This window comes from Channa argus, chromosome 22 (genome assembly GCF_033026475.1).
Source record: "Channa argus isolate prfri chromosome 22, Channa argus male v1.0, whole genome shotgun sequence".
NCBI lineage: Eukaryota > Metazoa > Chordata > Actinopteri > Anabantiformes > Channidae > Channa > Channa argus.
The window spans coordinates 252,902-275,826 of NC_090218.1; the positions used below are offsets into that span (position 1 = coordinate 252,902).

Below are 22,925 nucleotides of genomic sequence, written 5' to 3' on the forward strand. Positions count from 1 at the left end.
AACAGCTCCATGTAAGTTGTGCAGTGCAGTTTGAAGAAGAAAGACGCTCGAAGCAGTGGAACAACTCTGTGGCACCAGCCAGAGCAAAAAGAGATTATAACATTGCTGTGAGACATGCAGATGGAGGTTTAAACATGAGATAAACTGGAAGGATTTAAATATGGGACTTTATTCTGTTTTCATCAAGGCAAAAAAAGAGAGAGAAATAGCCCGGAGCAGCAGCAGCTCACCAGCCCAGTGCTGGATGACTGGGAGTCTCAGTTGGAATGAAACAAGCCTCACAAAATCCATTTCCGCTGAAAGGCTATTATATGACAGCTGGAAAAATGGCAATGAACACTTGTGCACTGACACAACTTCCTTCACGAAGATTAATGGAAGGACGCACCCACATTTTAGCACAAGTGCAATAACAGCTAAGGCAATGTTGACTTCAGTTTAACAATCAAATAACATACATATAAAGTTGTCAGCCTTATTTGGTGTGCTTTACACTTTAAAGTCTCTTAAGGTTTCTCCAAACTTTAATTAAATCAGTTTTAAAGTATTTTAATAGTAAACTTCTTACACATTCAAGGCAACAAACCAAATCATATTTATAAACGCAGTAAATAAAACAGCACATCATTCACTTTTAGCCTTTAAAACCAAATTCTGTCCACTTTCATTAAGGACACAACATGAGTAATTTTGTACCAATACAAGATGCATTTTTGTCTATATACAAAATATTTGCTGTATCATCACAAACTACATATTCAAAGACAAAATTAAAAAAATATATGTTCAGACAACCACAAATAATATTCATTTCTTTACATCCTTGTGCATATACTTAAGCTGTAGTCTCTGTATAAATATACCGTTATGTTTTTTTAACAGTTTAAAAAATGAATTCCTGATTTGTTTCAGTGGTTGCTATTACTTCTAAAAGATGTGTATGAATAAATAAATAGTTAAAGAACATAGAGCGGTTATACATATCCTTTTAAGTAATGATAGCTTTAGGTTTGCAGTAGTGCACTATGTTGTTGGGTCAGGCTGTTAGAGAGAAGTGTCTTCTAATGTTTCACAGCTGTCCACCAAAGAAGTATTAAAATGTAAATTCTGAACACGTTCATCACATCTTAACTTAAACAATAAGAAAAGAAGAATGTTTATCTTCTGAGTTTCATTTTCAAGATCCAGTATCTTTCTGGGTGTATAGGAACTGCCTTTAACACACTGCTCATCGTGTTCTTAGATCAGATATGTTTATGAGATGACGAACCCTGTTTCCTCCTGCTGAAAGCCTCTTTGTTCAGACAACCACAGTGGCTATTATCTTGTCACAGTAAATTAACTGCAATAACGCTAAAGAGAGTCCTGGGACAGAGTCTTATCATTTCGAGTATCGGGTCTTGCCCTATTTTCTGTTCATTGCAGGAGGAGAAGGAACAGGAAGCCCAGAGCTCCCCCGATGCGTCCTGCTTTGAGAGGCAGACTGTTATTCCTGGGCCGGTACATCATACAGGATTCGCTGCTGTTTGCGTAGTCATTCACTGCAATCACACAAATTTGTGTGACATGGTCTATGTTACCCACTGCTCCGCTCCTTTGGTCCTTCCCAAATGTCTGCCACTCTTTCCCCCCTTTCGTCACAACATAAGCTGTGACATGTGAATAAGGTGCACACCACTGAATTGTAACCTCTGAGCCATTCCATGACACTGATTTCAACGGGGGAGCCTCAGGAGCCACATTATAGGGAGTGGACCCTCGACACCGGCAGCCGGTAGAGGTGGCCATTGTGTCACAGGTGGTGTGATTCTCCAGACAGGGGTCGTAGTCACATTTGTGCGGTCTCCCTTCATGTGGGGACACTTGTTTGGGTACAATAGGGGTAACCGGGTCGTCTAATTCATCGTAATCCATACTGGGCTTCAGAGGATTCATGGGATTCGTCCCCGTAACTTGTGATGTCGTAGGCAGGGGAGAGTAACCTCTGATGAAAAAGAAAACCAGGCAAACGAGGGGAAAAGAAAGATCCCTGCTGACAGCCATTGTGTTCTATAGAGTGACAGAAAGTAAAATTCGAACAGTGTGTTAGAAAATCAATACTTTGCATAGAAGTATCAGCTCACTGGGTTTCCAGATACAAAAATAATTTAGATAGTCACTTTAATTTGTTTTGCACGAAAGATATATATAGTTATAGTAGATGTATAGTTATGTGTCCCCTGATCTGAAGTGAACGCAGGGAGAACGGCTGTGCCGAATGAAACAAGTGACCTAAACCTGAGTCAAGTTTTAGCTGGAAAATAAAAATTCTCCCCTTATTCAAAGCGTAAATTGTTCCTTCTAAAACCAGAGAACACTGTGTCGACTCTCAAGTAAGCAAATGAGAAACGTGGAGACTTAATTAGTTGAACCTTATTACTCTGTGGCATGTTTGTCAGTATTTTATGGTTTTGTATACAGAGCTGCTTAGAGTAATCCTCATTTGTTAATAGTTTGAAGGGACTTCACGCTAATTCAACATTCCAGCCGGTATTGCACAACAGGTTTGAATGCCTAAACACCCAAGATGCAGCGCCGCTCAGTCATCTGGATCCAGTTACAGGAATATTCTGTGCCACTTCCACAGAATCCGCACACACATACCTGAAATATTCTCTGCGGTGAACATGTATAGAAGGATAGCAATGAATGGAACAAATTCAAGAGCTTGTTCAACTCAGGGAGGCCGAAGTGAATCCAAACTTACCTTTAGCTTTTTGGTTCTACCACAGCTCAACTCTGTTTGCTTTAGTGAAAATGAAAAAATATTAAGAGTTGCACTTACATGTTACTTGCAAAAGTTTGTAGTCTTTATCAAAATGTAGGGTAGCCTCTTCTCCTGGTCTTCCTTCCACTTGTTGTCTGTCTCGCTCTCTCCCCTTTATATGTTTCCGTCTCCCCAACAATGACCTCCTTTCTTTCAGCCCTCCCACAACCCCCCTTTCTCTCACTACCAAGCCTTGTGTACCAGCTCCACCTTCCTCCTTGCTAAATGGTTTGGTAATGTGAGTGACTGAATAAATGAGGGTACAAGTGGTTAGTCTGCTTTTAGTTATATCACTGCTGTCACACTCCTGACTAAGTGAACTACGTGAATTCTTGTTGCATTTCTTCACACTAGCCAGGTTTTTCACAGTGTGTCTCATTTTGTTAATGAGTCCTTGTTTCCTTTTTAGGTTGAGTTAGATCAAACAAGATGGTAAATTATCTGTGTCACGGCTATGATTCACTGGAATTTGTAACGTAGCCCTTAACCTAAATAAAATGTTTGACCTAACACTAGTAAAACCGAAAGCACTGGACCTGTTGTGCAGCTGTTTTATAATAGCACAAAAACAGAACAACATGGAATTGCAATACTGCCATTCTTCAACAAAGTAAAATGCGTTATACTAAGAGAAAACAACTGGTGGTGATTAAACTAAAACCCCCATCAACATAACCATAAAGCTTCACACTACTCCTCCCATTTGCAAGAAGGAAAAGAACTGAACAAAATGTTTTCTTGATACAACAAAAGAAAATGTGTGTGACAGCTGTGGCTTTGCATCCAGCCGTACATACAGTATCCACTGTCTTTAGGACTTAGTCTGAAACAACGTGACCACAATTACTGTAGATTCAGTAGTGTATTCTCGGACCAGAGAACTACCAGCTAAGCTGTTGCGTCATGTTCCTGCTCATACACGCTTGTAAATGTGTCCCGCCACGTTTAAAATTGCTGGAACAAGTATGTCACGAATATTATTATTCCTAAAGGTAAAATACAGTTTTTCCCATATCAATGTAATGTATGAGTCTGTTTTTTGTTTTTTTTTTAATGTCTTTCTCTATTTTTTGTGCATCGGTCTCGCACAGGAAAGAGTGCGGATGTGTAAATGTAAAGGAGATCCATCTAGAATTCATCTGAGTAGTACTCTGCTTCTTATTTGTTATGTAAAGAGGGTATGTTAAAATTAGTTATATTATTTATATCTGTATCTAATACTAAATATAGGCATTTACTTGTGCTAACAGGCATTTACTAATTAATGTTCATGCTAAAGAACCTGAGATGCAAACTTTTTAACAGTCACATATGGTGACATACAATAAAAACCAGTAACATCGATAAGATATTTTTTTTCGGAAATGACGCACATTTAAGCAGATGGTAAGTGTTAGAGGTTTTATTACATAAGCCCACAATGCACTGCCCCTCTTTTCCATCGACCACATCATTTCATACCAGGCCACTACTGCTTTCTGGTTCTGTTTTCCTCATTAGAGATGACTTCACAGGAAACAAAATATTTCAAATATATGATGAAATTATTAGTAGACTGTCCTGTTATAGCAGGACCTGCAGAATAAATAGTTTTCTGAAAACTATAATAAACTATAATGACTTGATCTGTCAGCTTTGGCCAACTGTCTTATTTATTTAGACATTTTTTTTATTAAACTAGAAATTGTTTTTTGGGGAGTTTAACTTTAAATAGTAATCTAATTATAATTATTTTAAATCATGTTTCTTTGCATATTTGCCTATTACTTGACATCCGTATCATTAACAATTAAAGTGGTCTGCAGTGCCTCCTACAGCCCACAAAATAATTAGAAACAACATTAGATGAGAAAGATGGGTGTTTATAGCCAACAGCCAGACTTGGGTCTGTGATATTACACAACCGGGTGTGGTAAGTGTTATTTTATTTTTATAATGGATTGCATTTAAAGCACACCATGCAGATGAGTGCTGATGTTGATTAAACTTTGGTTTTCTTCAACTATTTCTAAGTTTGTACATTTGTTGTTGTAACTGCCAAGAGGTTGATGATATGCGTGGTACAGAATGTCCTCTCAAATGGCTGCTACACAATGCAAATTGGGTTATATTTCCCTGAAAATGACTTATAGGCTCAAACTTTTAACAAAATACTTTTGAAAATGTGACAAGCTTGAACAATAGAATTACAAGTAGCATTGTGATAAGCCATAGTATCATTATTTTGGAACTTGTATTAAATTCTTATCTTTATTGGTATATAATTGTATTTATTTTGTTGTAAATTACTTAGAATATAATTTTTACTTTTAGATTCATTGATTATTTCTACATAATTATTTAAATTATTTAAACATGTTGTATTAAACATTGATTTGTCCAGTTACTTCTCAATTAATAGGATCCTTTACTCATTTTTGTGATGGCCCCGCAAATAACATTGGCTTAAAAGAAACGGAAAGAAAAAGGAAAAACTAAACGGATCGTAACAAGTCTCATTAAAAAAAACTGCAACAGTTGTATTCATTAGTGTCCGCTGGAGACACATTTTTTAATGAAGTTTACAGTAGCAAGAACGTCTGAGACTGCTGTTTACAAAACAAATGTTATATAGACGTTAAATGTTTAGATTTTTAAAGACATTTATCAGATTATTTATGAAATATTAGAAACAAAAGGGGCTTGGTGTACAGAATTTAATGTTATTATAGAAAGAATAAATCCACCTTTTTCATCATCATCTTTCTTTGCCAAGCGTATGAAATTGTCTTCAAGTCATTACCCAGGGTAAAGGCTGCTCTTTACTATAGCTTCTCTTTGCGTCATTCCTGTGCGACGGGCCTCAGCACCACAGTACTGTGCAGTTTTGCAGAAGGTGGAAATGGGTGAGTCGTTGCTGAGGATTATGCTTTCATTGACCCTGGACCATAGTTTACGGACTTGAACAACGTAGTAAAAGACCGTCAATCCATTTCTGCTGAAGACTCTCGGCATTTGGCAGAGAACTTCTTTGACTGAGTCTGACTAGTTAAGCTAACAGGCTAATGTTAGCGTGCGGACCCAGGCCCAGCGAAGCGTCGCAAGTCATAGTTGGCTACATTGTTTTTGTCAGCGACGGCAGTTAACAGCGATGGGGCCGATGTAAATTGGTGAGACTACACTTATATCAACCATAAAATCCATAAGTCGACCAATTCGGACTGTTTATGCAGCACGTTGAACGTTAGCACAGTCTGTAAACGTTTGCCAACTGAATAAACGCTAGCTAACATTAGAATCATGACTTCGAGGAGGACAGGATATGCTGGTAGCATGGATTCCTCTCCATCTAACAGCGGCAGTAGCGCTGTCCACAGTGGAAATCGTAAACAAAGTATAATCAACATTCCCGACAGGGAATGTTATGATCGGAAAGCAGACAAGGCTGGATACGGAGTTTCGCAGGGCAGCATGACTGTAACGTCCCTCAAATCACGTCTCGCCCCGACCATTCAAACTGCCATGTCCGCTGCAGTTGACACACTCCTAGGCGAAGTGGTACTGGTTCTCAATGAGACTCAGCAAGAGTTGCTGCACAAGGAGCAGGAGAATGAAAGACTCAAAGTGCGTCTTGAAGTATCAGAGAGAGAGTTGAAGACTTTACAGGATTGTTTGTGTAGTGCGCAGAAGCTCATAGATCAACTTCAGATCTCATACACAGGCCCTCAGACAATTAGTCAGTCAGTTTTTGCCCCATCTCTGTCCATGAGTTCGATGTCTTCAGGTTTGGACCGGGACCACCATAACCCTCGAAGTGTGAATGGAGCTGGTGTTGACTTGGGACTCAGTGGTTCTGTGGATGAATCTCTTCATGGGTTTGAGCCAAGAGATGATTACAAAATGTGCCAGCTTTCAATCCAACCAGATGGCTCTGTGACCAACCATGCTCTGGACTCATTTGCATCCAGCACATCTCATATGTGCTCAGATTCCAGCAGACCAGGTAAATAAACAGTGTATGTTTATTTGTGTTTCTTTTTTATTGCATTGTATTGTCATTGTGTAATGACATGTTAATGAAAATTTATGACCTGTTAATCATCTCTGCATGCTTCAATTCATTTGTCTTTAGATGAGCGGCAGTCGCAGGGATCATCAAGGTTTGAGATAAAAGAGGAGCAAGGAGCAGCTTCAGGCTCTGGTCAGACCGGCAGGAAAGAGCCTGGATTACGTAATGACAGCAGAGTTGGGGATGGAGAACGATCATCCCACAATGTGGGTGACCTTGGCTATGTTCAAGTTGGGGAGGGAGGTTCCCAGCGTTCCTTTACTCACCCTTTAAGACACCAAAGGCCTGTGCGAGAATGCACTGACACCTTGCAGCAGGGTGGACTTGATGGGCAGAAATTGTTGGGTAGGACTGGGAGAGGGGATAGTGTTTCACCAGGCAGAGCAGATGACTCCGCAGGACCTTCAGCCTCTGACATAGCAGGTGAGCCCCCTGTAGATCGGCCTCACCACTGCTTGGAGTGTGGAAAGACTTTTCGCTTGATTTCGAGCCTAAAGAAGCACATTCGAATACACACAGGAGAGAAGCCCTACCCATGTGCAGTCTGTGGCCGCCGCTTCCGCGAGTCAGGGGCCCTTAAAACCCACCTGCGCATACACACTGGCGAGAAGCCATACTCGTGTTCTGAATGTGGAAACTGTTTCCGCCACTTGGACGGTTTGCGAAAGCACAGACGCACACACACAGGAGAGAAACCCTATGTGTGTGCCATTTGTGGGAAGCGCCTGAGCCGCCTACAACACCTCAAACACCACCAACTCATCCACACAGGAGAGAGGCCATGCTGCTGCCCATTCTGCAACCGCAGCTTCAAGGAGCCTGCAGCACTGAGAAAACACATCCGCACACACCGGGAAGAAGGCGGTCACATGGGAATTGGTGCCAGTGATGACACAGACCCAGATGCAATGGATGACATTAACAACCTCCATCCAGCAGCTCCATCCCCTCAGATGAGATTTGGGGAGTGGGGAGCAGAGGAGGAGGAAAGCTCAGTTGTAGACTGTGTGTAGGGGATTCTAAAAGGAGCTACTTTCTTTTTGTAATCTTAAAACTAAACAACAGTCAAGTGAAAAACACGAAATAGGGTGTTTCTGTAGTTTAACATGAAGGATGAGGTCATCTCTCTCTAACCATATCCTTGGAGTTTTATTTATGTCTGGCATTTACATGTTTTACACTCTTAGATGTAAAAATAACTTTAAAACATCCATTTTACATTTTTCATTTGCAGGTTTTTTCCAGGACCTTGAAGCAGCAGCATTAGTGCACAAGTTGTTCTTGGCACAGGGAGTTGCTGGTTTGCCAACTTCCCAGCAATAATTTAGAAAATTAATGACAGAAGTGGACAGAAGCTGTTTCCCTACGTTAGAAATATAAGTACCTTGAACGGTCACTCAGCTGTCACTGCTGCTGCTGTTTAAGATCGTTCCCACCTGGATGCTGTTCAGGACCAACTTATGATTTTTGTCACGAGTTTCCGGAAAAGTTAGACAACAAACTGAGCTTCTTGAGTAAATAGAAGTGCATCATGCTGGTTCATGCTTCATGTGTGATTTATTTTTTTTTTTTAATCCAAACTCTTTGTATTTTGGTTGAATTCTTTGAGATTTTAATAGTGGTCATATTTAGGTATGTGCTATTGCACATTTTACAGAGTATTAACTACTGTAAACATACAGTAATGTACCTGATGCAGATGTGATAGTATGGGCTTTCTTTTTTTTTATTGCACTCAGAGAATTAAATGTGGTCAGAAACTTTTAATGCATTATTTAAGATTAAGAATTATAGTAATCAAAATCTGATTATATTTCTCAGGTCAGAATTTAGATGTTAAAATTAGAATAATCTCCTGCCTCTAACTCAGTAGTTAGATAAACTGTGTGATTGGCATTTTCTAGGTGACTTATTGTCATCTATTTTCTTTGACTTTTACAAAGTAGTTTAAATTGATTCTCCCAGTGACTTTCCCAATGTAGTCACATTTTAAATATATTTTATGTGTAGTTCTTGCTTTAAAAAAACCCAAAAAACTAGCTAAAAAAAAACGGTCAGTTGAGTGATTCATTTTAAAGGGTGTATTAGAAGCTGAAAAACTGAAATGTTATTGATTACAATGACGCTCTCAGAACTGTTTGTGAACCAGTTTGTGTGACCATGAAGCATGAACCAGTTTTGCTTTTCCATAGATAGGGCCTCGCTTATAGGTGCTACTTTGTGCTGTCTCAGCTTTAGTTTTTGCTTTACTAAAAAAACCTGGCGGATATAGAAGCCGGTAGTTAATAGATAAAGGCCTTCAATGCTTTTTTTTACTGTTTCTCTTGTCTCATTATCATCTCTCTCATGAAGTGTTTAACATTCCTTTTTTTTAATCTTATATTTTTCTTGTTTTCGTTCAAGCTGCTACTGTAAGTGAAAGCCTTTACTTTTCTGGATGTGTATTGTTGTTACCAGCCAGTTACTAGCAATTACTTGTGGAGAGACTTTGGTGCTTGCATGTGCACATCTATATCTCTGCTGGCAGCGATGCCCCTTTTTAATGTTTCTGTAAATCAGAGTGTAGTTTTAGCCATTTTATCCGGTTAAATAATAAGGAGAAAGATGATGTGCAACATTGACATTTTTTTTTTAATGTAACGTGATATGAAAACATAAGTATGCTACCACACAATGTAAGTAAATATATATATATATATATATACATACATATATAATCTTATTTAATTTCTTCCTGATTTTCTGATGTGACATGACTGATGTTTCAGTTTAACTGCAGATTTGTTTTTGGCTTTTTCAGCTATTCTGTCTGGTGTCATTTACCTTGTATACTGCTACTATGACCTCTGTGTACATTTAAGTGTGAGTCATTTTAAAAGGCACTCAAAATGTTAAGTATCTGTCACTGTATACCCAGAGTACAATTTGCCAGGGTAATTATTATCCCAGATAAACATATTTATTATTATAATTTTTTATGACAGTACATACAGTACAGGGGTCGTGTTATTTGCATGTACGTTTAAACTTACCTGTCATTGTTCCCTAAAAGGTCAGAGTTAAATGTGAAATAAATTATGCATTGATTTTTTTTTATGCTTCTGTGTTCAAAATATATTCCTTCACATCACAATAATCTTGTTACCTGTTGTAAATGTTACTATATTAAAGGGCCTTGTTTATATGGGATTTTCCATGTCTGCTTATTTAAGAAGCTGCTTTAAAAAATGAGTTTGTGTCTCGTCTTGAAACACTCAGATGATAGTTATTGACTACATACTGTAGAGCCTTTTGTGGCCACATCTACAGTTAGGCCGCAGATTTTCATGATTGTCCCCCAGCATTATTATTCTGTTTTCATCAGTATATTTCATTGTGTCTGTTTTAATGCAGACTGAAACGTTGCCAAAGAGATTGTGTAGGTGCTGTGGACACGCCCAAAGACAGATCCCAAAATAACCATTTACTCTTCTCTTAGTGCTGAGTAATGACAATTATGTTCATAAACACAAACTCACATTTAAAGTGACACGAGCAGGTTAGCTGTAATTGAAAATATGTAATGGTGCTTTGATCAACTATACCAATAATGTTTGTGTCATGCTGCTGTTGATAGATTAAATTATGTTGTTTTATATTAGTTTCAAAAAGTGCTTATATCTTAAATTGCACAGTTTCTCATAGAGTTCAAGATTAATTTCTGTCATGTTTATCAGTGCAGACCAAATAACCATATTTATATCTCTCAAGACAGATCAAGTTAATTATAGTTTTACAGCTCTGGGATGTGTTTGTTCATTAATAAACTTAATTCACTTGATTTAATGAATCATTCCTTCAGTGCACCACCTGTATAGATACAGTGAAGTCCACTTTGTGAAATACATGTTTTTAAAAGTATGGTCAGGATCGTCAAATATAGTTTGAGGAGTCACGTGCACAGTCCACTTACCATAAACCAGACAAGCATTTATAACAGTTATTTAAAACTCAGATAGTACATCTGTGATAATGATTTGACACTGACAGGAACTTGGTATTTAGGGCCGTTTTAGGCCAACTTTACCTGAAAGGATGCAGACTTGTTTGAACAAAACAGACCACAAATGGGAGTTGTGACATCAAGTTGAAGCAAGTGCTGTGGAGGGAAATCAAACACAATATTTCCCCTGAATGCACCAGTGGGAGTTCACACAGAGCCCAATACATGATTTGTAAAAACGGACACAGTGAAAACCCTCATTGGTTAGTGAGAAAATGGCCTATTTGCAATATACCAAGTCACAACAACTAAGACATTAGATCGATGCGGGAAAGCAAATCACACATACGTTGCTACTGCAGTATAAACTTCACGTGCAGTAAACTGGATCCCTCTGGTAAAACTTTGTCCATCTGTTCTGAGTATTAAACATTTGAATCATAGTATCTGATGGACCATATACACACCTTTACTGGTATGTAACTCAGTAAAATGGGCACGGGCAAGCTGGGTATTAATTATATTTCTGGTGAATAAGATTTAGTGGTACAATTCTAAAGTACTTCATCTTTCTTCTCTTCTAATTCCCGAGAGAAATCTACTTTTCTTAAACTTTGCTTTTTTTGATAGTGTTGGTAATTATTTTACATATTAGGATGTTTTAAAATATTGATGCACATGAAGTATACCTTGTGTTGTTACAGAGTGAATGAGTACACAACTGAATGGAAAATTGTTTAAATATTAGTCATAAATCTGAAATAGTTGTATATTATATAGTTGTATAACATTTTAACATTTTAATGCATTTGTAATACCATTGTAGTTCTGACAGGGACCATTCAGGAACAGAGTTTAGACCTTTAGTTTTTACTTTTGGCTGTTTTTATACAATTTGCTGATCATCCACTTTTAAAATGTTGCAAGAATAAAACTCTACAGGCATCTTCAGATAAACTAAATTTATTTCTCTGTTCTGTTTGTGATTCTTATCTGCTGACTTGATGCCAAGGGGCTCACTTTGCAGAAGGGAAGTAATTATATTGTACTAATAATACTCAGGCATGGTTTAAATATGACCTACAACATATTTGCATTCTCTCTCTCTTTCTCTCTCTCTCTCTCTGTGTGTGTGTGTGTGTCTTGGCAGCCAGGGTGCAGTGATGGCGAGCAGTAGAGACAGACAGAAATGTGAGGGCGGCCTGTGAACTCTCTGTCGGCCCATGCAGTAATTTCCTCAGTGACTGAAAGCAAACATTCTCTTTTTGAAGAGGAAGTGACTCAACTCTCTCCCTCTCGCTGTCTCTCCCTCCTTTTGTTTCTTTCTCACTTTCACCCCTGCCCCTGTGACCCCCAAACATTGGCTAGTCCCTGTGATTATTACAGTCGAGCACCTCCACATTTTATTAACACTTTGACTTTCCTCAGACAGTAGTATAGTTGAGTATAGTTATTATTTGGCCACACGAACCACATGGACACATGATCAAAGATTTAAAACCGTTATTTATGGTTTTGTTTACTACACATCTTTTATACTAATTTCAGAAAGGCAGTTAATGTTTTTTATGCCATTAGGTTAATCTAAAGGTTGTAGTACCTGAGTACTAACTACTATTCCTTAGACCTTATACACTGCAAAAAAGCTTTTTTGGTTACCTTCCACTTGTACTATGTTGCCCTATAGAAGGTGACTCTGACTTAACCCATACATTTCTATATCTGTAATACAAATGTCACATAGTGCTCATGTCCCCACTGGTGATTTCATTTATTTATTTTTTTATTGAATAGCTGAATAAAAACTGTATGAATAGACAAAAGATTAATGTCCAGAAAGTTGCCTCCTTACAGTTTGTGTAGTTCCTCATGCCAACCTCAGCCTGACCTTGATGGTTCACATACTGTAGGGAATGATAGGAGTGTGGTTCAGCCATTGTATGAGGAAAAGTACCAAACTGAAAAAAGAGAAAAAGAGCTCAGTCGCATGCTCATACCAAGCATTTACATATCAAAAACCCTCACCCAACCCAAAGGTGTATGTTAGCATTTTTTAATTTCCAGAGTGACACGCGCAGCTGTGCCGCTATGATTTGCACAGTGGGGTCTGTGCGGGGGCAGCAGAGGAGAAATAACCAACAAGGAAACCACTTTCAGCTTTGCTCCTGCACCGCCAGTTGGCCTGCAGCCAGCTTTCTCCAGAGAGGGTTGGCTCACCCCTTCTCCTCCCTTCTTTCTCTCCCAAACCCATATACGCACTCTCTGCAACTCTCCAAAGCAACAGGCGAGAAGAAGGAAGAGGGACGAGACGAGGGGAACTTTTGAAACAACAGCCACGAGCGCACCGAGACTCTTCCAAAGATGCCAAACGAGTCGGTGTTGCAGACGGATCGCTTGGGTATGCGAGAAAAGTGACTTTATTCTTCCTTGAGGAGAAAACAGCAGGAATTACGCGCTTTTTTTCCGCCGCATGAGACGTCAAATCTGCCCCGGTTAACAAAGCAGGCGCATCTGGGGTGGAACTGAACCCAACAGCTTGTGATTTAATGTCCCCGGGTCTCTGTTGTGGGCAGCGAAGGATGCCAGGATGCCCTCTCTGATCTCCCATCTGCTTGTCATCTGGCTGAGCGTCCACAGGCTGGTGTGGTGCACGGAGCGCTCCTCCACACGGGAGCGCTTCAAGGTGGTCATCGCTCCTCGCATCTGCAAGCGGATCTGCCTGAAAGGACAGTGTCAGGATACCTGCGAGCAGGGCAACAACACCACGCTGATCGCGGAGAACGGGCAGGGGGCTGACACGCTCATCGGACAGGGCTTCAGGGTCGGTGAGTGACAGTGTGAAGCTGCTGGAGCAATGCACTTTATTTATGAGGGGATATAATTAGTTCGCTGCCGTTAACCAATAATGCTGCTCTGACCTCTGGGTTTATAGTTTTTCCTCTGTTAAGCATCTAGGGAGGCGAGGGACCGCTGTTTTGTGGATCATCAATCATCACGTTTTTGTGAAATATGACATGGTCTGGAAAATACAATAGTCCCACCCATCAAAATAACCAGAGCCCGTCCATAATCTCATCTGTTAATATACTTCTACATGCTACACCAACAGTATTTCAAGCTATTTTTTTTTCTGGGACCGACTTAGTTTTGTTTGTTTAGTGACTAAAATTGTCAGTGGATGATCCTTATAAAACTCAATGAAATGCTTAAATGAGACTTGGAACCTTGGGCAGCCAAGTTGGTGAATAAAGTGCATTAGGATCATATCCTTGTCCAATATCTTACCTCAGTTAAAATGAAGTACAATAATTTAGCATCTGATGTGAAATAGTTTATTACAGAGAATGAGCCCTTTTAGTGGTATTCAAGTTGAGGCTAGTATGAATCTATCATCCTAAAACACTAATAGGAAGTTCAATTATTATTGTAGTTCATAGGTAAAACCCTTCCCTGCAAAGTCACTACTAAGTGTAGTAGAGTTAGTGCAGTGTAGTAAAGTTAAAAGTAATCAAGTCACTTAATCACTGTAGGTATTGTATCACAAAATAGTCTGTACATAACTAAATGTCTGTAAAAAAAAAACCACACTGTATAGTTTATAGAAAATAAAAACCATCAGAAACATCTAGAGTCTGGAATAATAAAGTATAGTTTTCTCTTTTAAAGATCCTAGTTTGATACCAGCCGCTGATATCTGCCAAGATTTCATGGCATTAAGATGTTTGTTAAATGGATAGAAAGTCTGCTCTGCAACAAAAGTGGCTAAGATGACGTGAAGTGGCTTTATCCACTGCATTGCACTTTAATTAGTGAGCCATAGCTCATTACATAGCATACAAATGTACTTTCAAGATCTATACTTCGCCGCCTCAGCTCCAGTGTCTGGTTGGCATGAGCAGAGCCTTTCTGTGCTGTATCAGATCAGCTGTGGTAAGACATGGAGACTTGAAGTCTCCAGCTCAGGGCTGGATCAAACTGGTGCCCTTTTCTTTTTTCTTTTTTTTTGCAGTGTAGACAATAAGATATTCATCATAAAATGACATGTTGATAGATAGTGATTATGTCATTTTACAAATAGTAAATAAAATCAATTTCTGTCTTTTAACCTTGAACAGGTGTTAATTATTAGTCACATTGTTTGTCTTGGATTCACCAAAATAGCTGACACTTGATTGAAATAAACCATATATTATTAAAACACTACTTCAGTAGGTTGCACCAGTTGAAAATAATAGATTATAGATAAGAAGTGCTCCTCAGAGGAAGCTGTTTGTGATGCAACAGCTTCAGATTTCTGTGGACATCACATTGCTGCCATGAACGTTTTATCGCTCTCCTCTGCCTTAAAAGCAATAGAGCAACTGACACTTTTCTCAAAACTCTTTCTAAAATGTAAAATATACATATATTTTCTAGTACATTCCATAATAATTGTGATTCAGATTTGAAGTAGTGAGAGGAGTTGAAATCATAACAAAGTTATTTATTAGAAGTTGCAGGACTCTTCCTCACAGTTTTGTAGGGCAGAGAAGCTGGAGTTAGCCAGACAGATGTTGCCTGTCCAGCTGTTTTCTTGGTATGGCCATGTGCAAGTAAGCTGGTTGGATTGAACTGAGGTCATGTGAATCATACTTTTAGTAGCGAATCACTGTTGCTCCACTTTGACACCATGTGAAGTCAGAGAATTTCCACCTACTTCGATGTGATGCATCACTTTTTGAAGCTTCAATGTCAGATAATTCAAATTCCAGGAATATCTCATGCAGGTTCACATTTAGCTTAAATAGTGAAGCAGCTTTACAGTCACCTGTCTTCTTGGTTTCACAGTATCAGAAAAAAAGGTGCTTTGTAAACTGTATGAATTTCTAAAGCAGACAATAAATGGTTCGACTTCAGCTTCGAGAGGAGCTGTGTGTTGTTGAGTATGAGAGCTGGAATGTGATGTGGACAAGTGGAAATTTCTCTCTCCTGTGTTAAAACGACCATGGTTATAGCAGGAACAATATGAAGACTTTTCCATATTTGTGAGGTTGGGATGTCAGCAATGTGAGGCTGAGGCCAAAATTGAGCCTGTCCAGAGTCTAGTTACTGTCACGGTGTGCAGAAAGACCTTTCAGAGCGTGTGGTTCAATGTGAACAAGGATTTTTCAGAGTCAGTTCAGCAGTTTGAATTTGGCTGGAATTTGGTGTGCTGGCAGGCTGAGTGCCAAGGAACAGTCACGTTTTAGTGTTGATCTGCATCTGGGATTTTTGCCAGCAGATGAAGCTAAACCTTCTGAAATTGATTACATTTACCCTCACTGGGCTGGACCTGATCAACTGAATAAAGCATGTGGATGACATGGTAGTCAGAAGCCATATTCCTACTTGAACATTTACAGTGTCAAAAAGCAATTTAACCGAAACTTTCAGTTGAGTCAATGATATTACAAAGTTAAATAGCTGGAGAGACCATGTCAGTGGTTGGCAGAGGTTTGAGCTTGCAAGGAGTCGTTTTAACATCATTGTCTTTTTCAACCAGCTGTCACACACTGTCCAATGATATAAAACAATCACATGCAATGAAAATGACGACATAGTTTATCTGAGCAGTGTGTGATGAAGCTGCCACGGTCTCTGACAGAAGACCACCCAGATACTCTTAGTCAGCTTCTTCAGCTTAGTCAGCTTCAGGAAAATCGACGCTGTAACAATTTGCTGTAATTTCTACAGTGATGTGTCACAGTAACGTCTTGTTTTGTTGTTTTAAAAAGTTTAATTGTATATCGCAATGCATCATGGGTAAAAAACAATTACAGCACCTAACAGCATTTTCCCCCAATAACATTGCACAATTACAGGCCAGTTGCATCTGGACTGTAGATGATGCACATAACAGCTGAATACTGTTGATTCTGGCGGTTGAATTTGAACGAAGAACTTTTGATGACAGAAGCAGAGGAGCAGCAGTCATTTCTTTGGTGAGAACAACGTTGTCTTATTTTTAACAGTAACTATATTTTCCCATTGTCTTAAACAAGCTGTGTTATGACCCAGCAGCACTGCAGAGTGAAGCTGCAGGTTTGTCAAAAACAGGGCAAAAGACCTCGTTGAGAAAAACTAGTTACTCTAACGCTGTCTGTAAATAGCTCCATACCTTGACCACAAACTAACTCAGCGTGTGTTATTTTGGTAGCTTTGAGCAGATGAAGCACCCATTAGCTTCCAGGTTATGACTCGAGCCTGTTTTTCGGAAATATATATGATATTTTTATTTCAGTTGCAGTTAAGCCGATCAGTGTCACATTGATGCTGCTTTAGTTAACTGGACAGTGAATCCACAGGTCCTGGCCTGTGTCCACGCTGTACAAGCGCAGCTTGATGTTTTGTCATATATTTAAAACAGAGGGTTCACATTTTGGTTTCTCAACAAAAAAAAATCGAAATCCAACTCGAAAAAGGAATCAGCTATAAAAGGAGTGACAGCTATTTTTAAAAATGTGGATAAATGCTAAAAATCTGCTTATTTAGTGAGTCAAAATCTCTTTACTGTGAGTTTTAATGCGGAAAAAAGGCATGTTAGCAGTTATTTGCCCACATGGTCTGTTTATCCCACCTCAGAGCTACTTCCTTGCATTACAATGGCATGGCAGAACTTTTGGAAGTAGTTCTGCAGAAACACAGGTCAATCTCAGCAATTAGGTGAATTAATTAGCAAATAGTTTTTGAGTTGAATTGGTCTGTAATTGACTTGTTAACATTTGTATAAGGTTTGCACTAACATGTGATCAGTTTTAAAGATGTGATTTGGTTAGAGAATCGCCAACATCTGGACATCAACAACAGCAGCAGCAGCAGCAAACTAGGTCAACCGCTGAAGAACATTTAAACCCTTTAGTACTCATTTTTAGCAATGAGTACTAAAAATGGTATGTCGGTGCAGATGTTTGATGGTGCTGTTGTCCTCCTAAACTGGGGCTGGTTGAGAAATGTCCAACCAGACTAGGTTGATAAAACTACAGCTACTTTCTGCTTCAGCTTGAACAGCCCAATTTTTATTTTTTAAGGGCAAATGATTAGTTTGTCTTGTATAACTATATGGATTTTGCTCTCATGTAGAATAGCTCTGTGCAGTTTTGCCATGACCTTTCTATTTATGTAAATTTGTGATTTTCAGATATTTCATTGGAACCAATGCAACCAGTGGCTCCAAGACTGCAAAGTTTTTCGTTATAAGAAGTGGGAAAGTACATAAGAAGAAAACAATAGTCGATCTTTGTGTCTCTTTTCTCTTCACGCATGTGGCTGTGAATGGCTTTGAGCATGAGTCATATACTGTACAAAAGATAATGACTCTTTGATCTCAGGTTCTCAAAGCTATGTTAAACTATTGACTTTTAATAAAAGTTTTTTTTGTTGCAGTTATGGCTCCTGTTTTGTTTAACAGGTAAAGAGAAAATATTGCAATGTCCATTTTGAATTACTTTTGCATAAGGTGTCATCTGAAAAAAATCTGAATATGTATCAAAAAAGCTGCTAATGAAAAAAGCAAAAGTAACAATAGTTCAATTGTTTTGTGAACTATTAAGAGGAATTTACCAGGTAAATCCTGTAATTTTAATATAATACAGGATAAAGTTGTCAACTATATAACAATTAATTATTGTTTTTCTGTTAGAAAGCAATAATTTGCTGTAATTTTAAATACAGCAAAACACGGTAAAATAAATCCAGTTGTGTACTGTAATTCTTTATACAGTTATTAAGTGAAAAAAACTTTATTGGCAACTTTTTTGCCAGGTAATTACTGTAAATTCTTGTTAGAGTGAATGTAATTAGCATATTGGATGTCTTGTACTTTATTTACGTCAACACCGAAGTCGTTGTCAGCCAGGCAGCCTGAGATTATAATATATCTGTTATGGTTTAGTGAGTAGCAGATAGACGTAGCTCTGGTCTATTTCATGTACAGTACAGTGTACAGAAAAACATTACACAGAATACATACTTTGTAATTGGAACATTATTTTACACATGTTCTCTGAGGTCTGGGATACACTACATTTTATATAATACATACTTATAAGGTTCAGAAACTTCAGAAACTATAAAATTCACCAACATATGCGGCTAAAAATGTACTTGAAATGCGTGAGACAAACTGCCCTGCAATGAAGGTAAAATTGGCTGTGGTCATATGTTTCCAGGGAATCTACTTGTCAGTAATAGATTTATATTTCTCTGTGCACTTCCTAAACTGATGAAAGCATGGAAACTTGAAAGCCCTATAATGCATTTTGGCGCGAAGAGTGCACATTTTGGCAGAACGGACATTTACAGCCTGAAATGACTGAATTCTACAGTTACATTTCCCTTATCTAAATTATTTTACTGTATTTACATATATCGGTAAATCACATAATTCTAAATACCTTAAATGAACCCCTCCACGCTGATTCTATTGCATGTCTTCTTTTTTTAATCTCTTTTGAACTTAAGCCTGTTTACTGGGAGATGAAAGCTGTCTTTGTAATTATCTCCATGTGTTTGGCTGTGAAAATATCCAATGGCAAATTTATGTTTTTTTTCTCCCAAACTTGAAAGCTTGCTGTAAATTGTAGGATAGGGAGAAGAAGAAAAACGTGAGACAAAACTGTTATGCTCCTTGGAGACTGGGTGTCTTTGTTTGTGTGTGGATCTATCTCGTGTTTTGTCCACTTGTAAAAGGAAGAGTGAATATGTTTTCAGTAGTCATCAAATATATCATTTTAAGATAAATTGGCTACAAAAAAATCTTTGTCTCTATTCTTCTGATGTTTTTCCAACAAGAATTAATCCTAGTCTAGTTTTTCTTGCTGCTGCTAACACAGAGGCATCCCATCTATCAGCCTTAATGACAGCAGCTGCTCTCTCTCCTGAAATCCAAGCTGCTCTAGATCCTTGTCATTTTTAGGAACAAGTAAAAGCACAGAGCCTCCTGTTGTACAGGAAGTGGTCTTATCGTAGCCCAGCCTGGGCCCGTCTCCCCTAAATTGAGCATCATTTGTAGTGAATATAATCTATTTCAGAATTTCCCATGTGGTTCTGTATTTACAGTGAAGTGACACTAGTAGCCCTTTCCATCAGCATGGGCCAGAGGTCCATGGGAGCCTGAAAAAAAGACATCCAAATAAAATAGAACTGGATCTGTTTTCTTTCTATTTATGAGGCAACTATATTTTGCCCTTCAAAACCCTCTGCTCTGGTCTGACTGAGATGACCAAAAACCTGCAGTGCTCTGGATTTCTGCCACAGGTTGGACTGAGCTCAGTGGCCAAGCTGGGCATTGCTCCCATGCTCACACCCTCTCAAATGTAAACACACATGTGCAAGGGAGGCTCAAGCAATTTCATTTTTCAGAATACCTTCTCTTTATTAAAATTTGGGTAATGCTTCTGATTAAAGCCCGTGAATTACAGGGTAAGTACAGGGAACTTACTGTGTACTTACTAGTAACAATGGTGTACCTTCACAGTACCTATGGATAGATATTTGTTGTTATTTGATTACAACAAGCAAACTTGGGTAACACAATGATAAAAAGAGAAACTTACAGTTTAAGTATTTTGTAGTTAGGGGTACCTGTTAAATATTACATGATTGGTCCAAATACTTATGGTGTAACTATAGATAAAAAGGGGGTAACAGGCTCCACTCTAAATTACAGCCCCCATTTGTTTTACCTGATGTATAACAACAGGTAACAAAGGGGTTTAGATTTAGACATTTTTAGAGAATAGAGACGGCAGCGCTAACCCACACCTATCATGTGATATTTAATTATTTATTAATAAATTGTTTAGTATGGTGGCAAATTGCATTCAACAAAGAAAAATAAATTAGAGACCTTATCTCGTAATTACGAGATGCGGGACTTAGGGATCTCATAAATATGAGAACGTTTCAGAACCAGCCTTAGATTAATTAGGTTTTTTAGGTTGTCTTCAGTATCACAATAGTTCTGTGATAGTTTTCAATACTTCCAAAACTCTGCATCATGTGTGTTTGCAGGCTGATCTTCAACCTCCTGCTGAACTTTTTTAGGATGCACATCTGCCTCACTTCATATCTATTTATGCATGTTGAGCCGATAATACATGTGACTATTTCTGATAACGGTATACCACTGTTTCCCAACCAGGACATTATCACAATGTAGAAAACACTAAAAAAGTATCAAAATATTTGCAAGTACTCAAATATGTAATGTATGTACTAAGACATAGATTTTAAAAACAATATATAATTGTCAATGTAATGTATCCTCAGAGCAGAGAGATAGTCCAACAATGTGATAAATGTGTTTAAATGCAATTGTGTAAAAAAGTACACTTCTTTTAATTTAGGTGGACAAACTCCTAAAGAGTGTCCGTTGTTAAAAAGGCTAAATCATCTGTAACTTCTCTCTACACGCGCAACATTAAGAGCTAAAATCCATTAAGAGCTAAAATTCACATGCCCTTAGCAGGAGCTTCCCGTGAAACCGGGCTCTCCCACATCCTCCACTTTCTGTGAAAAAAGTCAAATACTGTGCAGGTTGAAAATAAGCATCCCAGTGAATTAAGTTTAGGAAACAAAGCAGCAATTAGATGTGTTTCTTTTATGTCACAAGAGAACAGTGTGTATATTTGAGTGTGTGTGTTTGTGTGTTTGCGTGCCTAAGAGCAGTGTACTGAACCCAGCTCAAACAAACAGTCTTCTTTGCCATCATTAACACTCTCCTTCCATTTGCTTAGTGAGGTGGAGAAACGGAGCAGTTATTTAAAGCCGCTCAGAGGAATGTGAGCTCTTGGGACTGCACCCACACTGTGCAAGACCCTGTAGCTCTACTGATTAGCCAGGGTAAACAGAATAACACGGCCTCTGCCAGTGCTGCCTGCTGCCATGGCCTGAGACTGTGCAAGCCTGCAGACATTACCTGCTACCCTCTCCAGTGCTGAGTGGTGAGTATCCTGCAGGGCAGGTATCTGACATAATCTCAGCAGAGCACTGTCAGCACTCCTCTGCCTGCCTGCCCTCGTATTCCTATAGCCGAGGCTTTCTAGACAGTCATTACATGACATCATCAACATCGGTGCCAACATTTGTCAGACTCTCTGGCTTTCTATCCACAAACATCTCTGGCAGAGGGGAGTGTCAGGGTAATGCTGGATTTGTGCCCACCCAAGAGCTATGGAAACCACGTTGCATATTTCCATGACATGTGAGAATCACATTGTGCAAGGCAGAGTTTAATTTAGATTTAGATAATTACAAACCTTTTTCGTAGATCATTCCTGATATTTCTGATGATGGCGCCTTCAGGCTCTCAGGAGGAGTCTGCTTATTGTCATTGTCCAGTTTTTCAAAGGTTAACAAATGGTTGTTTTAGGTTCACTGTGAGAGGTAATGAATGCCTTTGGTGACACTGGTCAACACCAGCAAAGGGCAGGGGTATTGTTTAGATGGCGGGGCCAAGGCTGCTCAGTTTTTGGAGGTCAACAGAACACTGAGATCTCAGCAGGGGGAGGAGGCATACGTACGTAGGTTTGTGTTTTCAAAAGGCAGTGATTATGTCATTTACTCCCAGTGTCTGGCTCAGCTGCAGGGAGCCTGACCCACTTCACATGTCACTCTTTCTTACTCCGTGTGGTATGTGGTCTTGCAGTGCCAGCCGATGGTAGGCGTATTTGGGGATGTGGTTTCCTGCTTTGGAGCTGATGGTAGAGCGAAGCACGTCATTCAATGATAGCAATTCCCGTAGTCTTTTTTAAACACTGACTGTAGCCTTAACCATGTTTACAATTTATGGTACAAAGTGTTGTTTAGTCACGGTTCTCTTGGTCAGGAAAGACAGCGCTGGATAGTTGTAAAATACTGCAGGGAAATAGCGTTAAAGTCCAAAATAAAATAAGCTTTTGACCTTAACACTTCAACAAGTGTAATGTGAAAGAGTCACTCATCAGCCAAACCAACTGAGAATGAACACTCCAGACTAACAAAGTTTTTCTACCAATTAAAAATGTAGAAATCTTTCTCTGGAGCTGTTGAAGACTATACGGCTAAACGTTAAAGGAATTATTTGACCTGTG

General features: G+C 38.9%; 2 protein-coding genes and 1 long non-coding RNA gene across 4 annotated transcripts in view; 2 read left to right on the top strand and 1 right to left on the bottom strand.

Moving 5' to 3' along the window:
* Nucleotides 1-148: 148 nt before the first annotated feature.
* On the bottom strand, nt 149-3,373 carry LOC137107688 (uncharacterized). Its single transcript, XR_010912076.1, has 2 exons — nt 2,825-3,373; nt 149-2,049 (listed from the first exon to the last, which is right to left on the bottom strand). It is a non-coding gene; the product is annotated as an uncharacterized lncRNA (long non-coding RNA).
* A 1,693-nt stretch (nt 3,374-5,066) lies between these two features.
* On the top strand, nt 5,067-10,043 carry si:ch1073-224n8.1 (uncharacterized). The gene is made up of 2 exons (XM_067491527.1): nt 5,067-6,788; nt 6,918-10,043. Exons 1-2 carry the CDS (start codon nt 6,086-6,088, stop codon nt 7,865-7,867), a joined length of 1,653 nt encoding a protein of 550 aa, XP_067347628.1. The 5' UTR covers nt 5,067-6,085; the 3' UTR covers nt 7,868-10,043.
* Nucleotides 10,044-13,074: 3,031 nt separating this feature from the next.
* Nucleotides 13,075-22,925, top strand: part of ltbp3 (latent transforming growth factor beta binding protein 3) — a 36,472-nt gene continuing 26,621 nt past the window's right edge. Inside the window, exon 1 of one of the 2 annotated variants that reach the window (XM_067492040.1) lies at nt 13,075-13,661. In XM_067492040.1, the coding sequence (XP_067348141.1) occupies nt 13,424-13,661 (238 nt within the window). In that variant the 5' untranslated portion in view covers nt 13,075-13,423. The remainder of the gene's footprint in view (nt 13,662-22,925) is intronic. The other variant, XM_067492038.1, reaches the window with a different exon arrangement.